The 24977-nt window shown below is 41.4% G+C and overlaps 1 protein-coding gene across 1 annotated transcript in view; it reads left to right on the top strand.

Moving 5' to 3' along the window:
- Positions 1-24977, top strand: part of NPLOC4 (NPL4 homolog, ubiquitin recognition factor) — a gene marked incomplete in the record, with an annotated part of 180935 nt that overhangs the window by 137774 nt on the left and 18184 nt on the right. The window contains 1 exon segment of the mRNA XM_053706905.1: positions 21845-21947. Coding sequence (XP_053562880.1) covers positions 21845-21947 — 103 coding nt within the window.

The raw sequence follows: 24977 nt of genomic DNA, 5'->3' as shown, positions 1-24977 counted from the left end.
TAAAATTGTGTGCTCTCTATCTCTTAAAGGCACAGTAACGTTTTTTCAAATTGTGTTTTTTATTTGATTAAAGTGATTTCCAAGCCTGCTTGTGTATACTACTAGTCTGTTAAACATGTCTGACACTAAGGAAAAATCCTTGTTCAATGTGTTTAGAAGCCATGGTGGAACCCCCTCTCAGAATGTCTCCCACTTGTACTGATATGTCTATACACTTTAAAGATCATATTGTTGCACTTAAGAATGTGGCCCAAGATGATTCTCAGACTGAAGGTAACGAGGGTAGCCCGTCTGCCTCTCCCCAAGTGTCACAACCAGTTACGCCCGCGCAAGCGACGCCTAGTACCTCTAGTGCGTCTAACCCTTTTACATTACAAGACTTAGCGGCAGTCATGGATAATTCTCTTACAGCCTTCTTATCTAAACTGCCCGTGTTACCTGCAAAGCGTGATAGCTCTGTTTTAAGAACAGATTATGAGCATTCTGACGCTTTGGTAGCCGTATCCGATATACCCTCCTAATGCTCTGAAGTTGGGGTGAGGGATGTGCTGTCTGAGGGAGAAATTTCCGATTCAGGAAAGGTTTCTCCTCAGACAGATTCAGATATGTCGACTTTTAAATTTAAACTAGAACACCTCCGCGTTTTGCTTAGGGAGGTATTAGCTACTCTGGATGACTGCGACCCTTTGGTGATCCCAGAGAAATTGTGTAAAATGGACAAGTACCTAGAGGTCCCTGTTTACACGGATGCGTTTCCGTTCCCTAAGAGGATTGCGGATATAGTTACTAGGGAGTGGGATAGACCAGGTGTTCCCTTTGTTCCCCCTCCTGTTTTTAAGAAAATGTTCCCCATATCTGACCCCATGCGGGACTCGTGACAGACGGTCCCTAAGGTGGAGGGGGCCATTTCTTCACTTGCTAAACGCACAACCATACCAATTGAAGAAAGTTGTGCTTTCAAAGACCCTATGGATTACTTAAGAAAATTTTTGTTCAACAAGGTTTTCTTCTCCAACCCATTGCGTGCATTGTTCCTGCAACTACTGCAGTTGCTTTCTGGTTCAAGTCTCTCTCTCACTCTCACACTCTCTCTCTCTCTCTCATCCCTGGGCCTTAGAGATTGTATCCCAGGGATATCTTCTAGAATTCAAAGACTCCCCTCCAAGGGGAAGGTTCCACATTTCTCATCTGTCTACAGACCAGACAAAGAAAGAGGCGTTCTTACGCTGTGTAGAAGACCTACATACAATGGGAGTGATCCGCCCACTTCCATATGCGGAACAGGGGCTGGGTTTTTACTCAAACCTGTTTGGGGTTCCCAAGAAAGAGGGAACTTTCAGAAATCCTGGATCTCAAAATTCTAAACAAATTCCTCAGAGTCCCATCATTCAAGATGGAGACCATTCGGACAATCTTACCAATGATCCAGGAGGGTCAATATATGACTACTGTGGATTTAAAGAATGCGTATCTGCACATTCCTATCCACAAAGATCATCACCAGTTTCTCAGGTTCGCTTTTATGGACAAGCATTACCAGTTTGTGGCTCTTCCTTTCGGGTTGGCCACTGCTCCCAGAATTTTCACAAAGGTGCTAGGGTCCCTCCTGGCAGTTCTAAGACCGCGGGGCATAGCAGTGGCGCCTTATCTTGACGACATCTTAATTCAGGTGTCGACTTTCCAAAGAGCCAAGTCTCACACGGAAATTGTATTGGCCTTTCTGAGGTCTCACAGGTGGAAGGTGAACATCAAAAAGAGTTCTCTCTCCCCCCTCACAAGAGTTCCCTTCCTAGGAACTCTGATAGACTCGGTAGAAATGAAAATATTTCTGAGGTCAGAAAGTTAAAACTCTTAATCACTTGCCAAGCCCTTCATTCCATTCCTCGGCCATCTGTAGCTCAGTGTATGGAGACAATCGGACTAATGGTAACGGCAATGGACATAGTCCCTTTTGCACGGATACACCTCAGACCACTGCAACTATGCATGCTCAAACAGTGGAACGGGGATTATGCAGATTTGTCTCCTCAAATACAGCTGGATCAGGGTACTAGAGATTCTCTTCTCTGGTGGTTGTCTCAGGATCACCTGTCTCAGGGAATGTGTTTCCGCGGACTAGAGTGGATCATTGTAACGACCGACGCCAGTCTGTTGGGCTGGGGTGCAGTCTGGGACTCCCTGAAAGCTCAGGGCTTATGGTCTCGGGAAGAAGTTCTTCTCCCGATAAACATTCTGGAACTGAGGGCGATATTCAACGCGCTTCAGGCATGGCCTCAGCTAGCTGCGACCAAATTCATCAGATTTCAGTTGGACAACATCACAACTGTAGCTTACGTCAATCATCAAGGGGTTCCCTAGCAATGACGGTAGTAACCAAAATATTCAGGTGGGTGGAGGATCACTCCTGCCATCTCTCAGCAATTCACATCCCAGGAGTAGACAACTGGGACGTGGATTTTCTAAATCGTCAGACTTTTCACCCGGGGGAGTGGGAACTCCACCCGGAGGTATTTGCCCAGCTGACTCAGCTATGGGGCACTCCAGAATTGGATCTGATGGCGTCCCGTCAGAACACCAAATTTCCTCTTTACGGGTCCAGGTCCCGGGATACCCAGGCGGTGCTGATAGATGCTCTAGCAGCGCCTTGGTCCTTCAATCTGGCCTATGTTTTTCCACCGTTTCCTCTCCTCCCTCGTCTGGTTGCCAGAATCAAGCAGGAGAGGGCTTCTGTGATTCTGATAGCGTCTGCGTGGCCACGCAGGACCTGGTATGCAGACCTAGTGGACATGTCATATGTCCCACCATGGACACTACCAATGAGGCAGGACCTTCTAATACAAGGTCCTTTCAAGCATCCAAATCTAATTTCTCTGCGTCTGACTGCTTGTAGATTGAACGCCTAATTCTATCAAAGCGTGGTTTCTCTGAGTCGGTTATTGATACCCTGATTCAGGCTAGAAAGCCTGTCGCCAGGAAAATCTACCATAAGATTTGGCGAAAATATCTTTTTTGGTGTGAATCCAAGGGTTACTCATGGAGTAAGATTAGGATTCCCAGGATATTGCCCTTTCTCCAAGTAGGATTGGAGAAAGGATGATCAGCTAGTTCCTTAAAAGGACAGATATCTGCTTTGTCTATTCTTTACACAATCGTCTGGCAGAGGTACCAGACTTTCAAGCGTTTACTCAGGCTTTAGTCAGAATCAAGCCTGTTTATAGACCTGTGGCTTCGCCATGGAGTCTGAATTTAGTTATTTCATTTCTGCAAGGGGTTCCGTTGGAACCTTTACATTCCATAGATATTAAGCTTTTCTCTTGGAAAGTTTTGTTTTTGGTAGCTATCTCTTCTGCTCGAAGAGTTTTCAGAGTTATCTGCTTTACAGTGTGATTCACCTTACCTGGTATTGCGTACCAAACCAGGTTTTCTTCCTAAGGTTGTGTCCAATAAGAATATTAACCAGGAAATTGTTGTTCCTTCTCTGTGTTCTAATCTAAAGTGGCGACTTGGTCTTCGCTTCATACTTTTTCCAAATTTTAAAAATTTGATACTTTTGCTTCTTCAGAGGCTATTTTTGGGAGAGAGGTTCTACAAGCAGTGGTGCCTACCGTTTAAGGTACCTGTCTTGTCCCTCCCTTCACCCGTGTCCTAAAGCTTTGGTATTGGTATCCCACAAGTAAAGGATGAATCCGTGGACTCGATACATTTTACAAGAGAAAACAGAATTTATGCTTACCTGATAAATTACTTTCTCTTGTGATGTATTGAGTCCACGGCCCGCCCTGGCTATTAAGTCAGGTAGCTTTTTTGTTTAAACTACAGTCACCACTGCACCCTATGGTTTCTCCTTTTTCTTCCTAACCTTCGGTTGAATGACTGGGTGGTGGAGCTAGAGGGGGAGCTATATGGACAGCTCTGCTGTGTGCTCTCTTTGCCACTTCCTGTTGGGAAGGAGAATATCCCACAAGTAAAGGATGAATCCGTGGACTCGATACATCACAAGAGAAAGTAATTTATCAGGTAAGCATAAATTCTGTTTTTTATCCCTCCCTCTCTAGTGACTCTTGCGTGGAGTTTCACATCTTGGGTATTGCTATCCCATACGTCACTAGCTCATGGACTCTTGACAATTACATGAAAGAAAACATCATTTATGTAAGAATTAACCTAATAAATTAATTTCTTTCATATTGGCAAGAGTCCATGAGGCCCACCCCTTTTTATGGTGGTTATGATTTCTTTGTATTAAGCACAATTATTTCCAAATTCCTTTGTTGATGATTTTTACTCCTTTCTTTATCACCCCACTACTTGGCTATTCATTAAACTGAATTGTGGGTGTGGTGAGGGGTGTATTTATAGGAATTTTGAGGTTTGGGAAACTTTCCCCCTCCTGGTCGGATTGTATACCCATACGTCACTAGCTCATGGGCTCTTGCTAATATGAAAGAAATGAATTTATCAGGTAAGTTCTTACATAAATTATGTTTTTTTTCTCTTTCCACAGGTCCATGGGAGGGAGAGGACCTCTCAAACCTAGTGAGCTGCCTTGCTGCCTTGCTGCCTGGCAGATCTTTGAGGTAAGTGCTGCTTTATTTTTTTCTGAGAGAAAAATTGGGCATTTTATTTATTGGAACACAGAGTTTCCTCTATAGGTTGGGGGAACATATTCCATAAGGCAGTTTTCATTATAGCAGGCACTGGGGCTACTCATGACTGGGGCTGAGGAGTGTATAGGCTCATACTTTGTGTGGTTTTCACTTCTCCCGGCGGTTTGCCTGTAAGACTTTTTACCGCCCGGGAGATTATTTTTTTAAGACGCCCACGATGGGTGGGACTAGCTGAGGCGGCAATTACTGTTGCGCGCCTTTTTTATACTGCGTTTCCGGATCGGAATTGTGTCTACGCAGTGGCTGGTTTCAGACGCAGGGAAACGATTGCTAGAAGCTTCAGCCTACTCCGGACTGTTTTTTCACTGTAGAACGGACGAGTCCGGATTGCTCTACTAAAAAAAGGAATTCCTCCGGTGCAGCAGGGCAGGTAGGCACCTCAGCAGAGCTAAGCTGAGATGTAGAGGTTGTCTGCAGACTTTTTGTATCATTATCTGTTACCTTGCTGCAAAAGTAAAAAGTTTACATTTTAAAATTTAGAGACAGTAATGTTTTATCTGTTTTAATTTTTATTAGAAAAATTAAGTTTTTATTGGCTAATTTGATCCATTGTGAGTCAGAATGGACCAAGAGGCCCTGCAAAATGTCACATGTTTTGATGCTAATGTGGAACCACCAATCCCTTTCTGTTCCTCATGTATTTGAGAGAACTTTAAATTATAGAGAGAGGCTTTTTTCTCAGCCCACATTTTCTAAGGTGGATGCTGTTCAGGAGTCTAATGACAATGTTCAGTATATGCCGCAGCTTTCTCCTCAAGCGTCCCAACTTCTACCGCCCACACATGCAGTGCCCTGCGCTTCCTCTCTTACTCCTCCTGGAGTTACGTTGCAAGACATCGCTTCCCTCATGTCCTCTGCAGTTTCTGATGCGTTGTCTGCTTTTCCCATGTTGCAGGGAAAGCGCAAGAGGAAAAATAATCATTCAGTAAGCGAGGTTACTGACGCAGTTGTTGCTATTTCGAATGCCCCCTCGCAGAAGCCTGAGGAGGAGGATACTTCGGTAGCATCTGAGGGTGAAATCTCAGATTCTGACAGTGTAATTCCTCCTGCTGATACTGAAGTTTTATCCTTCAAGTTTAAGCTAGAACACCTCCGTCTGTTGCTCAAGGAGGTTTTAGCTACATTGGACGACAGCGACACCATGGTTGTAGTTAATCCTAAGAAATCCAGTAAGCTAAACAAATATTTTGATGTACCTTCCTTGGTGGAGGATTTTCCTGTACCAGATCGAGCTACTGAGATCATTGCTAAGGAATAGGATAGACCAGGTATCCCTTTTTCTCCATCCCCTATATTTAAAAGATGTTTCCCATAGCGGACTCTATCAAGGAGTCTTGGCAGACGGTACCCAAGGTGGAAGGAGTGATTTCCACTCTGGCCAAGAGAACTACTATCCTCAGAGGATAGTTGTGCCTTTAAGGATCCTATGGGCAAAAAATTAGTTACTCAAGAAGATGTATGTACACCAGGGTTTACAATGGCAACCTGCAGTGTGCATTGCTACCGTCACTAGTGCGGCAGCATATTGGTTTGATGCATTGTCTGATGCTATTAGGACAGACTTTCCCCTTGATGAGATGCAGGATAGGATAAAGGCCCTTAAGTTGGCTAATTCCTTTATTACGGATGCTTCCCTACAGGTTATCAAACTGGGAGCAAAGATTTCAGGTTTTGCTGTACTAGCCCGCAGAGCTTTATGGTTAAAACCTTGGTCTGCGGATGTGTCATCGAAGTCTAAACTTTTATCGATTCCTTACAAGGGAAAGACCTTGTTTGGACCGGGTTTGACAGAAATAATCTCTGATATTACAGGAGGAAAGGGTCATTTTCTCCCTCAGGATAAGAGAAACAAACAAAAGGGACGTCAGACTAATTTTCATTCCTTTTGAAATTTCAAGGGAAATACTTCCACTTCCTCTTCCAAGCAGGAGCAGTCCAAACCTTCCTGGAGACCCAATCAGTCTTGGAACAAGGGAAAACAATCCAAAAAGCCTACTATGGAATCAAAATCAGCATGAAGGTACTGCCCCGATCCGGGACCGGATCTTGTGGGGGGCAGACTTTCATTATTCACTCAGGCTTAGGTTCGAGATGTTCAGGTTCCATGGTCAGTGGACATAGTGTCCCAGGGATACAAACTAGAGTTCAAGAATTTTCCTCCCAGGGGCAGGTTTCTGCTTTCAAGATTATCTGTAGACCAGACAAAAAGAGAGGCGTTCTTATACTGTGTACGGGACCTCTCCGACCTGGGAGTGATAGTTCCTGTCCCGATGCAGGAACGGGGTCTGGGGTTCTATTCCAATCTGTTTGTGGTTCCCAAAAAGGAAGGGAACCTTCTGACCAATTTTAGATCTCAAGAGTCTAAACAAATTCAACAGAGTGCTGTCCTTCAAGATGGAAACTATTCGTTCCATTCTTCCTTTGGTCCAAGAGGGTCAATTTATGACAACGGTGGAATTATAGATGCGTACCTGCATGTTCCCATCCACAGGGATCATCACAAGTTTCTAAGGTTTGCATTTCTAGACAAACACTTTCACTTTGTGGCTCTTCCTTTCAGCCTTGCCACAGCTCCCAGAATTTTCTCAAAGGTTCTGGGATCCCTCTTGGCGGTGCTCCGATTACGGGGCTTTGCAGTGGCATCTTATCTGGAAGACATCCTGGTCCAGGCGCTATCCTTTCAACAAGCAAGATCGCACACCGAAATGTTATCTTTCCTGCAATCTCACGGATGGAAGGTAAATTTGGAAAAGAGCTCCTTAGTTCCAAACATAAGGGTAACTTTCTTGGGAACCATAATAGATTCCTTATCATTGAAGATCTTTCTGACAGATGTCAGGAAATCAAGGATTTTCGATTCTTGCCTAGCGCTTTAGTCCTCTCATTGGCCATCAGTGGCTCAGTGCATGGAGGTTATCGGTCTGATGGTAGCTGCTATGGACATCATCCCGTTTGCCCGTTTCCACCTCAGACCTCTGCAGTTAAACATGCTCAGTCAGTGGAGATTATGCAGATCTGTCTCCGCGAATACAGCTGGAGCAGGAGACAAGGGATTCTCTTCTTTGGTGGTTGTCTCAGGATCATCTCTCCCAGGGAACCTGCTTTCGCAGACCCTCTTGGGTGATTGTGAAAACAGATCCCAGTCTTCTGGGATGGGGAGCAGTCTGGGGCTCGTTAAAGGCGCAGGGAACTTGGACTCAGTCGGAGTCTGTTCTGCCCATAAACATTCTGGTGCTCAGAGCAATCTTCAATGCTCTTCTGGCCTGGCCCCAATTAGCCTTGGCCCGTTTCATCAGGTTCCAGTTGGACAACATTACTTCAGTGGCTTACATCAACCATCAGGGAGGAACGTGAAGTTCCTTGGCCATGATAGAGGTAGCCAAGATAATTCAGTGGGCGGAGACCCACAATTGCTGTCTGTCAGTGATCCACATCCCAGGAGTGGACAACTGGGAGGCGGATTTCCTGAGCAGGCAGACCTTTCACCCAGGAGAGTGGGAACTCCATCCGGAAGTGTTTTCCAGCCTGATTCTCAAATGGGGTCAGCCGGAATTGGATCTCATGGCATCTCGGCAGAATGCCAAGCTTCCGAGGTATGGCTCAAGGTCAAGGGACTCTCAGGCGGTACTGATAGACGCTCTGGCGGTACCTTAGAATTTCAGTCTTGTATACCTTTTTCCTCCGTTCGCTCTTCTACCTCGGGTCATTGCTCAAATCAAGGAGGAGAGGGTGTCGTGATCCTCATTGCACCGGCGTGGCCTCTCAGGATTTGGTATGCAGATCTGGTGGACATGTTGCTCAGGCTTGTAAACCTGTGACTAGAAAGATCTACCACAAGATATAGTGTAAATATCTATCCTGGTGTGAATCCAAAGGCTACTCTTGGAGTAGAGTTATGACTCCTAGAATTCTGTCTTTTCTCCAAGAGGGTTTGGAGAAAGGATTATTAGCAAGTTTCCTAAAGGGTCAAATATCTGCCTTGTCTATTTTGTTACATAGACGTCTGGCGGACATACCAGACGTGCAATCGTTTTGTCAGGCCTTGGTCAGGATCAGGCCTGTGTTCAAACCAGTTACTCCTCCCTGGAGTCTTAATTTAGTTCTTAAGGTTCTTCAAGGGGCTCTGTTTGAGCCTATGCATTCCTTAGATATTAAGTTGTTATCTTGGAAAGTTTTGTTTCCTCTGCTCGTAGAGTGTCAGAGCTCTCGGCATTACAGTATGAGTCTTCTTTCCTTATTTTTCATTCAGATAAGGTAGTTTTACGTACCAAATTAGGGTTTCTACCTAAAGTAGTTTCTGACCGGAGCATTAATCAGGAGATTGTTGTTCCTTCCTTGTGTCATAATCCTCCTTCTCAGAAGGAACGACTTCTGCACCATCTGGACGTGGTTTTCGTCAGTCTTCTGCTCCGTTTGTTATTTTCTCTGGAAAACGTAAGGGACAGAAAGCTACGGCTACTTCTCTTTCTTTGTGGCTGAAGAGTATCATACGTTTTGCCTAGGAAACTGCTGGACAGCCCAACACACGCCATATAAAAACTATACAAACTACTGCTAATCAAAGAGCCTCAACGTTTGCCTTCTTACTCCAACTCATGGGACAAGGAACTGGGCATTAGCATCGCTGCTAAGGACTGGCTGACTGTTTTTAACACTACTAAGCGCTCATCAATTTCCACAAGAGTCCTTGAAACCAACTTAAAATTTTTAACAAGATGGTATCTGACCCCCAGCAGACTACACACTATTTACAAAACGGCTAGCAATAAGTGCTGGAGGGGATGCGGAGAAATAGGCACCCCTACACACATATGGTGGCAGTGTAATAAACTACATACGTTCTGGCTGACGATACTGGAGCTCATGTCAGACGCAATAGGCAAACAGCTACCAAACGATCCACAGAGCTTACTCTTTCTACTCCTGCCCAAACTGCATGACAGTAATGCCAGGGACCTGTTGATCCTCATGCTAAACAGTGCTAAAACCCTAATCCCAAGACACTGGAAATCTTCCAATACCCTGACTGAGAAAGAGTGGGAGGACCAGGTGACCAGGTAGAGAGTTTCCTACAACTTGAAAGGTACCACCACCTCCAATCAGGCTCATTAGTCACACACAAACTTAAACTATCTTTATGAAACCAGCACAAAGAGCGACACAAACTTACAATCCACTAACATCCACTATACCAAACATCAGGCTTAGCCCTTAGACACCATTTTAGCCAGTTGCCAGTACCCTTTTGAGGATAACGCTATTTAATATATGTTGTAACTCGTGTAATATCCCAGAGACTGTAATATAGAAGCATGGGTCATACAGGCCTATGTACAGAACTTGTTGCACTTTTATGTATGATGTATGGACCTTTAATTCAAAAACACTTTTTTACTGCTGCACCTTATTGTTACGCTATGGAAATATTCTTATCTACGTTTTGTAAAATCTGTTATTTTTTCAAAATAAAAACTTCTTCTTTAAAAAGAAACTGCTGGACAGCAACCTCCAGAGAGAGTTACGGCTCATTCCATGAGGGCTGTTTCTTCCTCATGGGCATTCAAAAATAAAGCTTATGTGGAACAGATTTGCAAGGCTGCAACTTGATCCTCTCTTCACACTTTTTCAAAATTCTATAAATTTGACACTTTTGCCTCAGCTGATGCTGCTTTTGGGAGAAAGGTTCTTCAAACAGTGGTGCCTTCCATTTAGGTTCCCTGTCTTGTCCCTCCCTTATCATCTGTGTACTCTAGCTTGGGTATTGATTCCCATTAGTAATTAGATGATCCGAGGACTCATCGTGTCATTAGAAATAAAACAAAATTTATGCTTACCTGATACATTTATTTATTCACACGATGAGTCCACGGCCCGCCCTGTTCTTTAGAAAGGGTGTTAGTATGTTATAAACTTCAGACACCTCTGCACCTTGTTACTTCCTTTCTCTCTCTTTACTTCGGTCGAATGACTGGGGTGGGAGGGAAGGGAGGTGATATTTAACAGCTTTGCTGTGGTGCTCTTTGCCACCTCCTGCTGGGCAGGAGTGATATATCCCATTAGTAATTAGATGATCCGTGGACTCATCGTGTCAAGAAATAAATTTATCAGGTATGCATAAATTTTGTTTCTTTCATGTAATTAGCAAGAGTCCATGAGCTAGTGACGTATGGGATATACATTCCTACCAGGAGGGGCAAAGTTTCCCAAACCTCAAAATCCCAAACTTTGCCTCCTATGGAGGTGGTGAAGTAAGTTTGTGCTAGATTCTACGTTGATATGCGCTCCGCAGCAGGTTGGAGCCCGGTTTTCCTCTCAGCGTGCAGTGAATGTCAGACGGATGTGAGGAGAGTATTGCCTATTTGAATGCAATGATCTCCTTCTACGGGGTCTATTTCATAGGTTCTCTGTTATCGGTCGTAGAGATTCATCTCTTACCTCCCTTTTCAGATCGACGATGTACTCTTATATATATATATATATATATATATATATATACCATTACCTCTGCTGATTTTCGTTTCAGTACTGGTTTGGCTTTCTACAACATGTAGACGAGTGTCCTGGGGTAAGTAAGTCTTATTTTCTGTGACACTCTAAGCTATGGTTGGGCGCTTTTTTATAAAGTTCTAAATATATGTATTCAAACATTTATTTGCCTTGACTCAGGATGTTCAACATTCCTTATTTTCAGACAGTCAGTTTCATATTTGGGATAATGCATTTGAATCAATCATTTTTTCTTACCTTAAAAAATTTGACTTTTTCCCTGTGGGCTGTTAGGCTCGCGGGGGCTGAAAATGCTTCATTTTATTGCGTCATTCTTGGCGCAGACTTTTTTGGCACAAAAAATCTTTTCTGTTTCCGGCGTCATGCATGTCGCCGGAAGTTGCGTCATTTTTTGACGTTCTTTTGCGCCAAAAATGTCGGCGTTCCGGATGTGGCGTCCTTTTTGGCGCCAAAAGCATTTAGGCGCCAAACAATGTGGGCGTTTTATTTGGCGCTAAAAAAATATGGGCGTCGCTTTTGTCTCCACATTATTTAAGTCTCATTTTTCATTGCTTCTGGTTGCTAGAAGCTTGTTCTTTGGCATTTTTTCCCATTCCTGAAACTGTCATTTAAGGAATTTGATCAATTTTGCTTTATATGTTGTTTTTTCTCTTACATATTGCAAGATGTCTCATGTTGCATCTGAGTCAGAAGATACTTCAGGAAAATCGCTGCCTGGTGCTGGAACTACCAAAGCTAAGTGTATCTGCTGTAAACTTTTGGTAGCTGTTCCTCCAGCTGTTGTTTGTATTAAATGTCATGACAAACTTGTTAATGCAGAAAATATTTCCTTTAGTAAAACACCATTACCTGTTGCAGTTCCATCAACATCTAATGTTCAGAGTGTTCCTGATAACATAAGAGATTTTGTTTCTGAATCCATTAAGAAGGCTATGTCTGTTATTCCTCCTTCTAGTAAACATAAAAAGTCTTTTAAAACTTCTCTTTATCCAGATGAATTTTTAAATGAACATCATCATTCTGATTCTAATGATTCTTCTGGTTCAGAGGATTCTGTTTCAGAGGTTGATGCTGATAAATCTTCATATTTATTTAAAATGGAATTTATTCGTTCTTTACTTAAAGAAGTCCTAATTGCATTAGAAATTGAGGATTCTGGTCCTCTTGATACTAAATCTAAACGTTTAGACAAGGTCTTTAAATCTCCTGTAGTTATTCCAGAAGTTTTTCCTGTTCCTGGTGCTATTTCTGAAGTAATTTCCAGGGAATGGAATAATTTGGGTAATTCATTTACTCCTTCTAAACGTTTTAAGCATTTATATCCTGTGCCGTCTGACAGATTAGAGTTTTGGGACAAAATCCCTAAAGTTGATGGGGCTATCTCTACCCTTGCTAAACGTACTACTATTCCTACGGCAGATGGTACTTCCTTTAAGGATCCTTTAGATAGGAAAATTGAATCCTTTCTAAGAAAAGCTTATTTGTGTTCAGGTAATCTTCTTAGACCTGCTATATCTTTGGCGGATGTTGCTGCAGCTTCAACTTTTTGGTTGGAAACTTTAGCGCAACAAGTAACAGATCATGATTCTCATAACATTATTATTCTTCTTGGGCGAATGGTCTCTTCACCCAGAGGTATTTCTTCAGATTGTTCAAATGTGGGAACTTCCAGAAATAGATCTGATGGCTTCTCATCTAAACAAGAAACTTCCCAGGTATCTGTCCAGATCCCGGGATCCTCAGGCGGAGGCAGTGGATGCATTATCACTTCCTTGGAAGTATCATCCTGCCTATATCTTTCCGCCTCTAGTTCTTCTTCCAAGAGTAATCTCCAAGATTCTGAAGGAATGCTCGTTTGTTCTGCTGGTAGCTCCAGCATGGCCTCACAGGTTTTGGTATGCGGATCTTGTCCGGATGGCCTCTTGCCAACCGTGGACTCTTCCGTTAAGACCAGACCTTCTGTCGCAAGGTCCTTTTTTCCATCAGGATCTCAAATCCTTAAATTTAAAGGTATGGAGATTGAACGCTTGATTCTTGGTCAAAGAGGTTTCTCTGACTCTGTGATTAATACTATGTTACAGGCTCGTAAATCTGTATCTAGAGAGATATATTATAGAGTCTGGAAGACTTATATTTCTTGGTGTCTTTCTCATCATTTTTCCTGGCATTCTTTTAGAATTCCGAGAATTTTACAGTTTCTTCAGGATGGTTTAGATAAAGGTTTGTCAGCAAGTTCCTTGAAAGTTCAAATCTCTGCTCTTTTTCACAGAAAGATTGCTAATCTTCCTGATATTCATTGTTTTGTACAAGCCTTGGTTCGTATAAAACCTGTCATTAAGTCAATTTCTCCTCCTTGGAGTTTGAATTTGGTTCTGGGGGCTCTTCAAGCTCCTCCGTTTGAACCTATGCATTCATTGGACATTAAATTACTTTCTTGGAAAGTTTTTTGTTCCTTTTGGCCATCTCTTCTGCTCTTTCTTGTGAGTCTCCTTTTCTGATTTTTTTATCAGGATAAGGCGGTGTTGCGAACTTCTTTTAAATTTTTACCTAAGGTTGTGAATTCCAACAACATTAGTAGAGAAATTGTGGTTCCTTCATTATGCCCTAATCCTAAGAATTCTAAGGAGAAATCATTGCATTCTTTGGATGTTGTTAGAGCTTTGAAATATTATGTTGAAGTTACTAAGACTTTCCGAAAGACTTCTAGTCTATTTGTCATCTTTTCCGGTTCTAGAAAAGGCCAGAAAGCTTCTGCCATTTCTTTGGCATCTTGGTTGAAATCTTTGATTCATCATGCTTATGTTGAGTCGGGCAAAACTCTGCCTCAAAGGATTACAGCTCATTCTACTAGGTCAGTCTCTACTTCCTGGGCATTTAAGAATGAAGCTTCGGTTGATCAGATTTGCAAAGCTGCAACTTGGTCTTCTTTGCATACTTTTACTAAATTCTACCATTTTGATGTGTTTTCTTCTTCTGAAGCTGTTTTTGGTAGAAAAGTACTTCAGGCAGCTGTTTCAGTTTGAATCTTCTGCTTATATTTTTAAAATTATTTTGGGTGTGGATTATTTTCAGCGGAATTGGCTGTCTTTATTTTATCCCTCCCTCTCTAGTGACTCTTGCGTGGAAGATCCACATCTTGGGTAGTCATTATCCCATACGTCACTAGCTCATGGACTCTTGCTAATTACATGAAAGAAAACATAATTTATGTAAGAACTTACCTGATAAATTAATTTCTTTCATATTAGCAAGAGTCCATGAGGCCCGCCCTTTTTTGTGGTGGTTATGATTTTTTTGTATAAAGCACAATTATTCCAATTCCTTATTTTTTATGCTTTCGCACTTTTTCTTATCACCCCACTTCTTGGCTATTCGTTAAACTGATTTGTGGGTGTGGTGAGGGGTTTATTTATAGGCATTTTGAGGTTTGGGAAACTTTGCCCCTCCTGGTAGGAATGTATATCCCATACATCACTAGCTCATGGACTGTTGCTAATATGAAAGAAATGAATTTATCAGGTAAGTTTTTACATAAATTATGTTATATCCTGTGCCATCTGACAGATTAGAATTTTGGGACAAAATCCCTAAGGTTGATGGGGCTGTCTCTACTCTTGCTAAGCGTACTACCATTCCTACGGCAGATGGTACTTCCTTTAAGGATCCTTTAGATAGGAAAATTGAATCCTTTATAAGAAAAGCTTACTTGTGTTCAGGTAATCTTCTTAGACCTGCTATATCTTTGGCTGATGTTGCTGCAGCTTCAACTTTTTGGTTGGAAGCTTTAGCGCAACAAGTAACAGATCAGAATTCTCATAGCATTATTATTCTTCTTCAACATGCTAATAATTATATTTGTGATGCCATCTTTGATATCATTAGGTTTGATGTCAGGTATATGTCTCTAGCTATTTTAGCTAGAAGAGCTTTATGGCTTAAAACTTGGAATGCTGATATGTCTAAGTCTACTCTGCTTTCCCTTTCTTTCCAGGGTAATAAATTATTTGGTTCTCAGTTGGATTCTATTATCTCAACTGTTACTGGAGGGAAAGGAACTTTTTTACCACAGGATAAAAAATCTAAAGGTAAATTTAGGTCTAATAATCGTTTTCGTTCCTTTCATCACAACAAGGAACAAAAGCCTGATCCTTCATCCTCAGGAGCGGTATCAGTTTGGAAACCATCTCCAGTCTGGAATAAATCCAAGCCTTTTAGAAAATCAAAGCCAGCTCCTAAGTCCACATGAAGGTGCGGCCCTCATTCCAGATCAGCTGGTAGGGGGCAGATTACGTTTTTTCAAAGGAATTTGGATCAATTCCGTTCACAATCTTTGGATTCAGAATATTGTTTCAGAAGGGTACAGAATTGGCTTCAAGATAAGGCCTCCTGCAAAGAGATTTTTTCTTTCCCGTGTCCCAGTAAATCCAGCGAAGGCTCAAGCATTTCTGAAATGTGTTTCAGATCTAGAGTTGGCTGGAGTAATTATGCCAGTTCCAGTTCTGGAACAGGGGATGGGGTTTTATTCAAATCTCTTCATTGTACCAAAGAAGGAGAATTCCTTCAGACCAGTTCTGGATCTAAAAATATTGATTCGTTATGTAAGGATACCAACATTCAAAATGGTAACTGTAAGGACTATCCTGCCTTTTGTTCAGCAAGGGCATTATATGTCTACAATAGATTTACAGGATGCATATCTGCATATTCCGATTCATCCAGATCAGTATCAGTTTCTGAGATTCTCGTTCCTAGACAAGCATTACCAGTTTGTGGCTCTGCCATTTGGCCTAGCAACAGCTCCAAGAATTTTTACAAAGGTTCTCGGTGCCCTTCTGTCTGTAATCAGAAAACAGGGTATTGTGGTATTTCCTTATTTGGACGATATCTTGGTACTTGCTCAGTCTTCACATTTAGCAGAATCTCATACGAATCGACTTGTGTTGTTTCTTCAAGATCATGGTTGGAGGATCAATTTACTAAAAAGTTCATTGATTCCTCAGACAAGGGTAACCTTTTTGGGTTTCCAGATAGATTGACTCTATCTTTGACAGACAAGAGACGTCTAAAATTGATATCAGCTTGTCGAAAACCTTCAGTCACAATCATTCCCTTCGGTAGCCTTATGCATGGAAATTCTAGGTCTTATGACTGCTGCATCGGACGCGATCCCCTTTGCTCGTTTTCACATGCAACCTCTTCAGCTCTGTATGCTGAACCAGTGGTGCAGGGATTACACAAAGATATCTCAATTAATATCTTTAAAACCGATTGTACGACACTCTCTGACGTGGTGGACAGATCACCATCGTTTAGTTCAGGGGGCTTCTTTTGTTCTTCCGACCTGGACTGTAATCTCAACAGATGCAAGTCTTACAGGTTGGGGAGCTGTGTGGGGGTCTCTGACGGCACAAGGGGTTTGGGAATCTCAGGAGGTGAGATTACCGATCAATATTTTGGTACTCCGTGCAATTTTCAGAGCTCTTCAGTCTTGGCCTCTTCTAAAGAGAGAATCGTTCATTTGTTTTCAGACAGACAATGTCACATCTGTGGCATACATCAATCATCAAGGAGGGACTCACAGCCCTCTGGCTATGAAAGAAGTATCTCGAATTCTGGTTTGGGCGGAATCCAGCTCCTGTCTAATTTCTGCGGTTCATATCCCAGGTATAGACAATTGGGAAGCGGATTATCTCAGTCGCCAAACGTTGCATCCGGGCGAATGGTCTCTTCACCCAGAGGTATTTCTTCAGATTGTTCAAATGTGGGGACTTCCAGAAATAGATCTGATGGCCTCTCATCTAAACAAGAAACTTCCCAGGTATCTGTCCAGATCCAGGGATCCTCAAGCGGAAGCAGTGGATGCATTGTCACTTACTTGGAAGTATCATCCTGCTTCTATCTTTCCGCCTCTAGTTCTTCTTCCAAGAGTGATCTCCAAGATTCTGAAGGAATGCTAGTTTGTTCTGCTGGTAGCTCCAGAATGGCCTCACAGGTTTTGGTATGCGGATCTTGTCCGGATGGCCTCTTGCCAACCGTGGACTCTTCCGTTAAGACCAGACCTTCTGTCACAAGGTCCTTTTTTCCATCAGGATCTCAAATCCTTAAATTTAAAGGTATGGAGATTGAACGCTTGATTCTTAGTCAAAGAGGTTTCTCTGACTCTGTGATTAATACTATGTTACAGGCTCGTAAATCTGTATCTAGGGAGATATATTATAGAGTCTGGAAGACTTATATTTCTTGGTGTCTTTCTCATCATTTTTCCTGGCATTCTTTTAGAATTCCGAGAATTTTACAGTTTCTTCAGGATGGTTTGGATAAAGGTTTGTCTGCAAGTTCCTTGAAAGGACAAATCTCTGCTCTTTCTGTTCTTTTTCACAGAAAGATTGCTAATCTTCCTGATATTCATTGTTTTGTACAAGCTTTGGTTCGTATAAAACCTGTTAAGTCAATTTCTCCTCCTTGGAGTTTGAATTTGGTTCTGGGGGCTCTTCAAGCTCCTCCGTTTGAACCTATGCATTCATTGGACATTAAATTACTTTCTTGGAAAGTTTTGTTCCTTTTGGCCATCTCTTCTGCCAGAAGAGTTTCTGAATTATCTGCTCTTTCTTGTGAGTCTCCTTTTCTGATTTTTCACCAGGATAAGGCGGTGTTGCGAACTTCTTTTGAATTTTTACCTAAGGTTGTGAATTCCAACAACATTAGTAGAGAAATTGTGGTTCCTTCATTATGTCCTAATCCTAAGAATTCTAAGGAGAAATCATTGCATTCTTTGGATGTAGTTTGAGCTTTGAAATATTATGTTGAAGCCACTAAGAATTTCCGAAAGACTTCTAGTCTATTTGTTATCTTTTCCGGTTCTAGGAAAGGTCAGAAGGCCTCTGCCATTTCTTTGGTATCTTGGTTGAAATCTTTAATTCATCATGCTTATGTCGGGTAAAACTCCGCCTCAAAGGATTACAGCTCATTCTACTAGGTCAGTTTCTACTTCCTGGGCGTTTAGGAATGAAGCTTCGGTTGATCAGATTTGCAAAGCAGCAACTTGGTCTTCTTTGCATACTTTTACTAAATTCTACCATTTTGATGTGTTTTCTTCTTCTGAAGCTGTTTTTGGTAGAAAAGTACTTCAGGCAGCTGTTTCAGTTTTAATCTTCTGCTTATGTTTTCAGTTTTTTTCATTATAAAATTTAAACTTTATTTTGGGTGTGGATTATTTTTTCAGCGGAATTGGCTGTCTTTATTTTATCCATCCCTCTCTAGTGACTCTTGCGTGGAAAGATCCACATCTTGGGTAGTCATTATCCCATACGTCACTAGCTCATGGACTCTTGCTAATTACATGAAAGAAAACATAATTTATGTAAGAACTTACCTGATAAATTCATTTCTTTCATATTAGCAAGAGTCCATGAGGCCCACCCTTTTTTGTGGTGGTTATGATTTTTTTGTATAAAGCACAATTATTCCAATTCCTTATTTTTTATGCTTTCGCACTTTTTTCTTATCACCCCACTTCTTGGCTATTCGTTAAACTGATTTGTGGGTGTGGTGAGGGGTGTATTTGTAGGCATTTTGAGGTTTGGGAAACTTTGCCCCTCCTGGTTGGAATGTATATCCCATACGTCACTAGCTCATGGACTCTTGCTAATATGAAAGAAATGAATTTATCAGGTAAGTTCTTACATAAATTATGTTTTTTTCCTGCCTAATAAATAATGAATTTTTTTTTTTTATAGTTACTAATGTTATAAACCTCTAGATTTTACACAACAGTGCAATGTTTTTCTTAACATCTTCCAGTTTTTATAGCTCCTTATTAGAGGTATATCGGCTCAGGAAGTGGGTAGCCCAGTGAACCTGGGTAAGTGCTTGTCCATACTAGAACTAAAGGTTTCACTAGAGTTACAGTGGCACGTTAAGATGAAGAGATGCAAGATTTTTGGTTTGTTTGCACATTTGGTCATGCACTGCTTTGGTGTGGTCTGAATTATGTTTTGCACCTGAATTGGGTCGTTCAACTTGTACCGGTCTATGTGGACTTGCATGTTTGCCCTACTTTTAATACCAAAGTACAAACAAAGAAAAGGCAGTGATTATATATGATTGGGGGGGTGGTGTTAAGCTGATAAAAATTATAATTGATTATATAGTAATAATGAAAATGCATTTTAATACAGTATACCATTTTTCTATCTAGTTTCACTTCCTGTAAGAATCTGTAAGCTATGAAAATGGCTTCTTGCAGTATGTAATAAAGAGGCTTTACACGACAATACATTATAAACCAATTATATCAAGCTCATGAGCATGATGATCATATATATGACCAAGATTTAGCTATAAAGTCCAAACGTGACTTGGCAACAGTGCATACCATTATGTTTGCTGTTGATAAAGGTCCTGGTGCTACTAGCCAAACAGACCCTAAAATATTAACGTTAACATTTCTGAAGATAAATGTTAGATACATTTTGGTGCCTTCTACACCCACTTAAAATGACTTGTATGCCTCTCTGTCTTACACCACATCACATCCATATCAGAAGAAGTTGGATAAGAACTGAAAAGCAATTAAGCATTCTTGATAAAATATCAATATTATATTCTATATCATCTGATATTGCTTACTATATAAATCATACACCTAAGATAGATGCAACTATTTTGAAATTAACTGGTGATCTATTGAAATGAGAAACTGGAGTCTGTCTTAAACATAAATGCTTAATACAAAGGGCTATAAATCACCAAGTATTATCAATGTTTACTTTCATTATAGCAGAAAAATTATGACCTGAGGATCTATATAAGGATTTACAATCCTTTGTCTTCTGTAACTTGTACTCGCCCAATCTCTAGGCTTTGGAACATAGGACGTTCTGGAGTATATGATGGTGCCTTTTACCCGAGGAGGCATAGTTTTGAAGTTCTGGGTTTCCTGTTTCAATCCCTCTTAAAGGGGCTACTGATAAGTCAGTCTTGATGGCCCTCTTTTATCTGGATGGTTTTCTGGTAAATGGGTTCTTGAATGAGTCAGTGACTGACTGAAGTCATTAGGAGCCATAGTTGGTTAATTTTCCCAAGTTCCTCATGTGGCCTTTGCACCTAAGCTTTTAGTATATGAGAATTCACTATTCTCACTACTATTTTCTTGATAATCCATAAATATCACTTTACATGGTTGTCCTTCCTGGTGTAAAGGGAGGCGTTCTGAAAGCCCATCTCAGTAGTTTTTGTTAGTCAACTCAGTATAACATTCTAAAATTTCATCATGTCCAGATTCTAATTGTGCATACTGTATATCAGCTAACTGAAGGAATTCATAGAGAGATGTGATGTATTTTTTTTTGTGGAATAGGTCTACCATATTGTGATGCCTGTTAATGTTCCAGGTCTTATGCATAGAAAGGCCGTTTTTCTTCACACACATCTGGTTACCCCAAAGAATGGTTTCTAAATATTTTTTTTCCATTCCCTTTGAGGGGGGAGGTTTGGGTGAGACCATTCCCTACAAACCATGAGTCATAAATAGAGGTAATAATTGTACTGAAATAGATTTTTGTTCATTCTTCCATAATGTCATAAATGCCATAGATTTTCTTCTACATATTGGGTGCTGTGATGGTGCTTTGTTGAATGTTTGCCAAAGTGTAATGTCAAATTATTGCAGTGTGTTTTGTGTTACTAGGGTTTCACAGAAGACTGGTGAAGAACAAAAAGAAAATAAAAATTATGGAGGGTGATTTATAGAAACCAAGGTTGCAGCAGCTGTAATTCTGGTAGCATTTTAATTGGTTTTAACATTTAAAGCAACATTCCAGTCAAACCTGAAATGCACATAGATGAATTACATTATTAGATAGAAATATATTTACAATATACATATTGCCAAAAATGCTTCTTGTAAAAGTTCACCATTTTTCTCTGCATGTGCATGTGAAGCACAGCTAGATATTCTCAGTGCACCAGCATTTTAAATACTGCAGCGGCTCAGAGAACCAGTGGGGCTTGTATCATGCTATTGTCATGTTTTTGAGTCATTACCAGATGATTCAAGCACTTTGATGTTCTCTGAGCAAGTGCTACGTTAAGTATGCTCTGTGCACCAGCATTTTAAAGTACACCCTTAAAACAGCTATAGCTTTTAATAGAAGCATATTTGCTAATACATCTATATGGCAAAAGTGCTTCCATTCAAACCTGAACTGTGCTTGTGTGCAGTTTTGGCTGGAATGCCCTCTTAAAGGGACATGAAACAAAACATTTTCTTTCATTATTCAGATAGAGCATACAATTTTAAATTACTTTGCAATCTACTTCTTTTATCAAATTTGGCCAGCAATGCACTACTGAGAGCTAGGTGAACACATCAGGAACCAGTGACAAGAGGCATATATGTGCGGCCACCAATCAGCAGCTCCCAGTAGTGCATTGCTACTCCTGTGCCTACCTAGTTATGCTTTCCAACAAAGGATACCAAGAAATAAAAGCAAATTACCTAATAGAAGTAATTTAGAAAATTGTTTAAAATTGCATGCTATCTGAATCATGAAAATTAAATTTTTACTTTATTGTCCCTTGCAGAAAACAAAAGTCTTGTTTATAGGTTTTTCTGGGAATGTAGCTCGTTGTCTCTGTATTTGTGTGACAATGTTGTCTGCTCTCTGCAGGACAGTATCAGTCTACTGCTGGATGCGGTAAGAACCAAGAATGAAGAACTTGCTCACACATGGAAGAAAGCTGAACAGTGGGCTACTATTGAGCAGCTTTGTAGTGAGTCCTGATTAAACTTTTATGCCATTGTTTACATTGTCTAAATGCATCATGTAATATGTTTTCTAACCCAATGCTTCCTATATCAGCTTGACATGCACAGGTGACTAAAACATTTATTTCTCCAACATAGGTGTGTCCGGTCCACGGCGTCATCCTTACTTGTGGGATATTCTCTTCCCCAACAGGAAATGGCAAAGAGCCCAGCAAAGCTGGTCACATGATCCCTCCTAGGCTCCGCCTACCCCAGTCATTCTCTTTGCCGTTGTACAGGCAACATCTCCACGGAGATGGCTTAGAGTTTTTTAGTGTTTAACTGTAGTTTTTATTATTCAATCAAGAGTTTGTTATTTTAAAATAGTGCTGGTATGTACTATTTACTCTGAAACAGAAAAGAGATGAAGATTTCTGTTTGTAAGAGGAAAATGATTTTAGCAACCGTTACTAAAATCGATGGCTGTTCCACACAGGACTGTTGAGAGGAATTAACTTCAGTTGGGGGAACAGTGAGCAGACTTTTGCTGCTTGAGGTATGACACATTCTAACAAGACGATGTAATGCTGGAAGCTGTCATTTTCCCTATGGGATCCGGTAAGCCATTTTTATTACAGACAGTAAATAAGGGCTTCACAAGGGCTTTTTAAGACTGTAGACATTTTCTGGGCTAAATCGATTCATATATAAACATATTTAGCCTTGAGGAATCATTTTAATCTGGGTATTTTGTAAAATAATATCGGCAGGCACTGTTTTGGACACCTTATTCTCTAGGGGCTTTCCCTAATCATAGGCAGAGCCTCATTTTCGCGCCGGTATTGCGCACTTGTTTTTGAGAAGCATGACATGCAGTCGCATGTGTGAGGAGCTCTGATACATAGAAAAGACTTTCTGAAGGCGTCATTTGGTATCGTATTCCCCTTTGGGCTTGGTTGGGTCTCAGCAAAGCAGATACCAGGGACTGTAAAGGGGTTAAAGATAAAAACGGCTCCGGTTCCGTTATTTTAAGGGTTAAAGCTTCCAAATTTGGTGTGCAATACTTTTAAGGCTTTAAGACACTGTGGTGAAATTTTGGTGAATTTTGAACAATTCCTTCATACTTTTTCGCAATTGCAGTAATAAAGTGTGTTCAGTTTAAAATTTAAAGTGACAGTAACGGTTTTATTTTAAAACGTTTTTTGTACTTTGTTATCAAGTTTATGCCTGTTTAACATGTCTGAACTACCAGATAGACTGTGTTCTGAATGTGGGGAAGCCAAGGTTCCTTCTCATTTAAATAGATGTGATTTATGTGACACAAAATTTAGAGAAAATGATGCCCAAGATGATTCCTCAAGTGAGGGGAGTAAGCATGGTACTGCATCATCTCCTCCTTCGTCTACACCAGTCTTGCCCACTCAGGAGGCCCCTAGTACATCTAGCGCGCCAATACTCCTTACTATGCAACAATTAACGGCTGTAATGGATAATTCTATCAAAAACATTTTAGCCAAAATGCCCACTTATCAGCGTAAGCGCGACTGCTCTGTTTTAGAAAATACTGAAGAGCATGAGGACGCTGATGATATTGGTTCTGAAGTGCCCCTACACCAGTCTGAGGGGGCCAGGGAGGTTTTGTCTGAGGGAGAAATTTCAGATTCAGGGAAAATTTCTCAACAAGCTGAACCTGATGTGATTACATTTAAATTTAAGTTGGAACATCTCCGCGCTCTGCTTAAGGAGGTGTTATCCACTCTGGATGATTGTGAGAATTTGATCATCCCAGAGAAACTATGTAAAATGGACAAGTTCCTAGAGGTCCCGGGGCCCCCAGAAGCTTTTCCTATACCCAAGCGGGTGGCGGACATTGTAAATAAAGAATGGGAAAGGCCCGGTATACCTTTCGTCCCTCCCCCCATATTTAAAAAATTGTTTCCTATGGTCGACCCCAGAAAGGACTTATGGCAGACAGTCCCCAAGGTCGAGGGGGCGGTTTCTACTTTAAACAAACGCACCACTATACCCATAGAAGATAGTTGTGCTTTCAAAGATCCTATGGATAAAAAATTAGAAGGTTTGCTTAAAAAGATGTTTGTTCAGCAAGGTTACCTTCTACAACCAATTTCATGCATTGTCCCTGTCACTACAGCCGCGTGTTTCTGGTTCGATGAGCTAGAAAAGGCGATCACTAGTGATTCTCCTCCTTATGAGGAGATTATGGACAGAATCCGTGCTCTCAAATTGGCTAATTCTTTCACCCTAGACGCCACTTTGCAATTGGCTAGGTTAGCGGCGAAGAATTCTGGGTTTGCTATTGTGGCGCGCAGAGCGCTTTGGTTGAAATCTTGGTCAGCGGATGCGTCTTCCAAGAACAAATTGCTTAACATTCCTTTCAAGGGGAAAACGCTGTTTGGCCCTGACTTGAAAGAGATTATCTCGGATATCACTGGGGGTAAGGGCCACGCCCTTCCTCAGGATAGGTCTTTCAAGGCCAAAAATAAACCTAATTTTCGTCCCTTTCGTAGAAACGGACCAGCCCCAAGTGCTACGTCCTCTAAGCAAGAGGGTAATACTTCTCAAGCCAAGCCAGGCTGGAACAAGGGAAAGCAGGCCAAGAAACCTGCCACTGCTACCAAGACAGCATGAAATGTTGGCCCCCGATCCGGGACCGGATCTGGTGGGGGGCAGACTCTCTCTCTTCGCTCAGGCTTGGGCAAGAGATGTTCTGGATCATTGGGCACTAGAAATAGTCTCCCAAGGTTATCTTCTGGAATTCAAGGGGCTTCCCCCAAGGGGGAGGTTCCACAGGTCTCAATTGTCTTCAGACCACATATAGAGACAGGCATTCTTACATTGTGTAGAAGACCTGTTAAAAATGGGAGTGATTCATCCTGTTCCATTAGGAGAACAAGGGATGGGGTTCTACTCCAATCTGTTCGTAGTTCCCAAAAAAGAGGGAACGTTCAGACCAATCTTAGATCTCAAGATCCTAAACAAGTTTCTCAAGGTTCCATCGTTCAAAATGGAAACCATTCGAACAATTCTTCCTTCCA

This window comes from Bombina bombina, chromosome 1, assembly GCF_027579735.1.
Source record: "Bombina bombina isolate aBomBom1 chromosome 1, aBomBom1.pri, whole genome shotgun sequence".
Taxonomy (NCBI): domain Eukaryota; kingdom Metazoa; phylum Chordata; class Amphibia; order Anura; family Bombinatoridae; genus Bombina; species Bombina bombina.
Note: the sequence above shows the minus strand (reverse complement) of the source record. Positions and strands in the feature narration are given on the sequence as shown.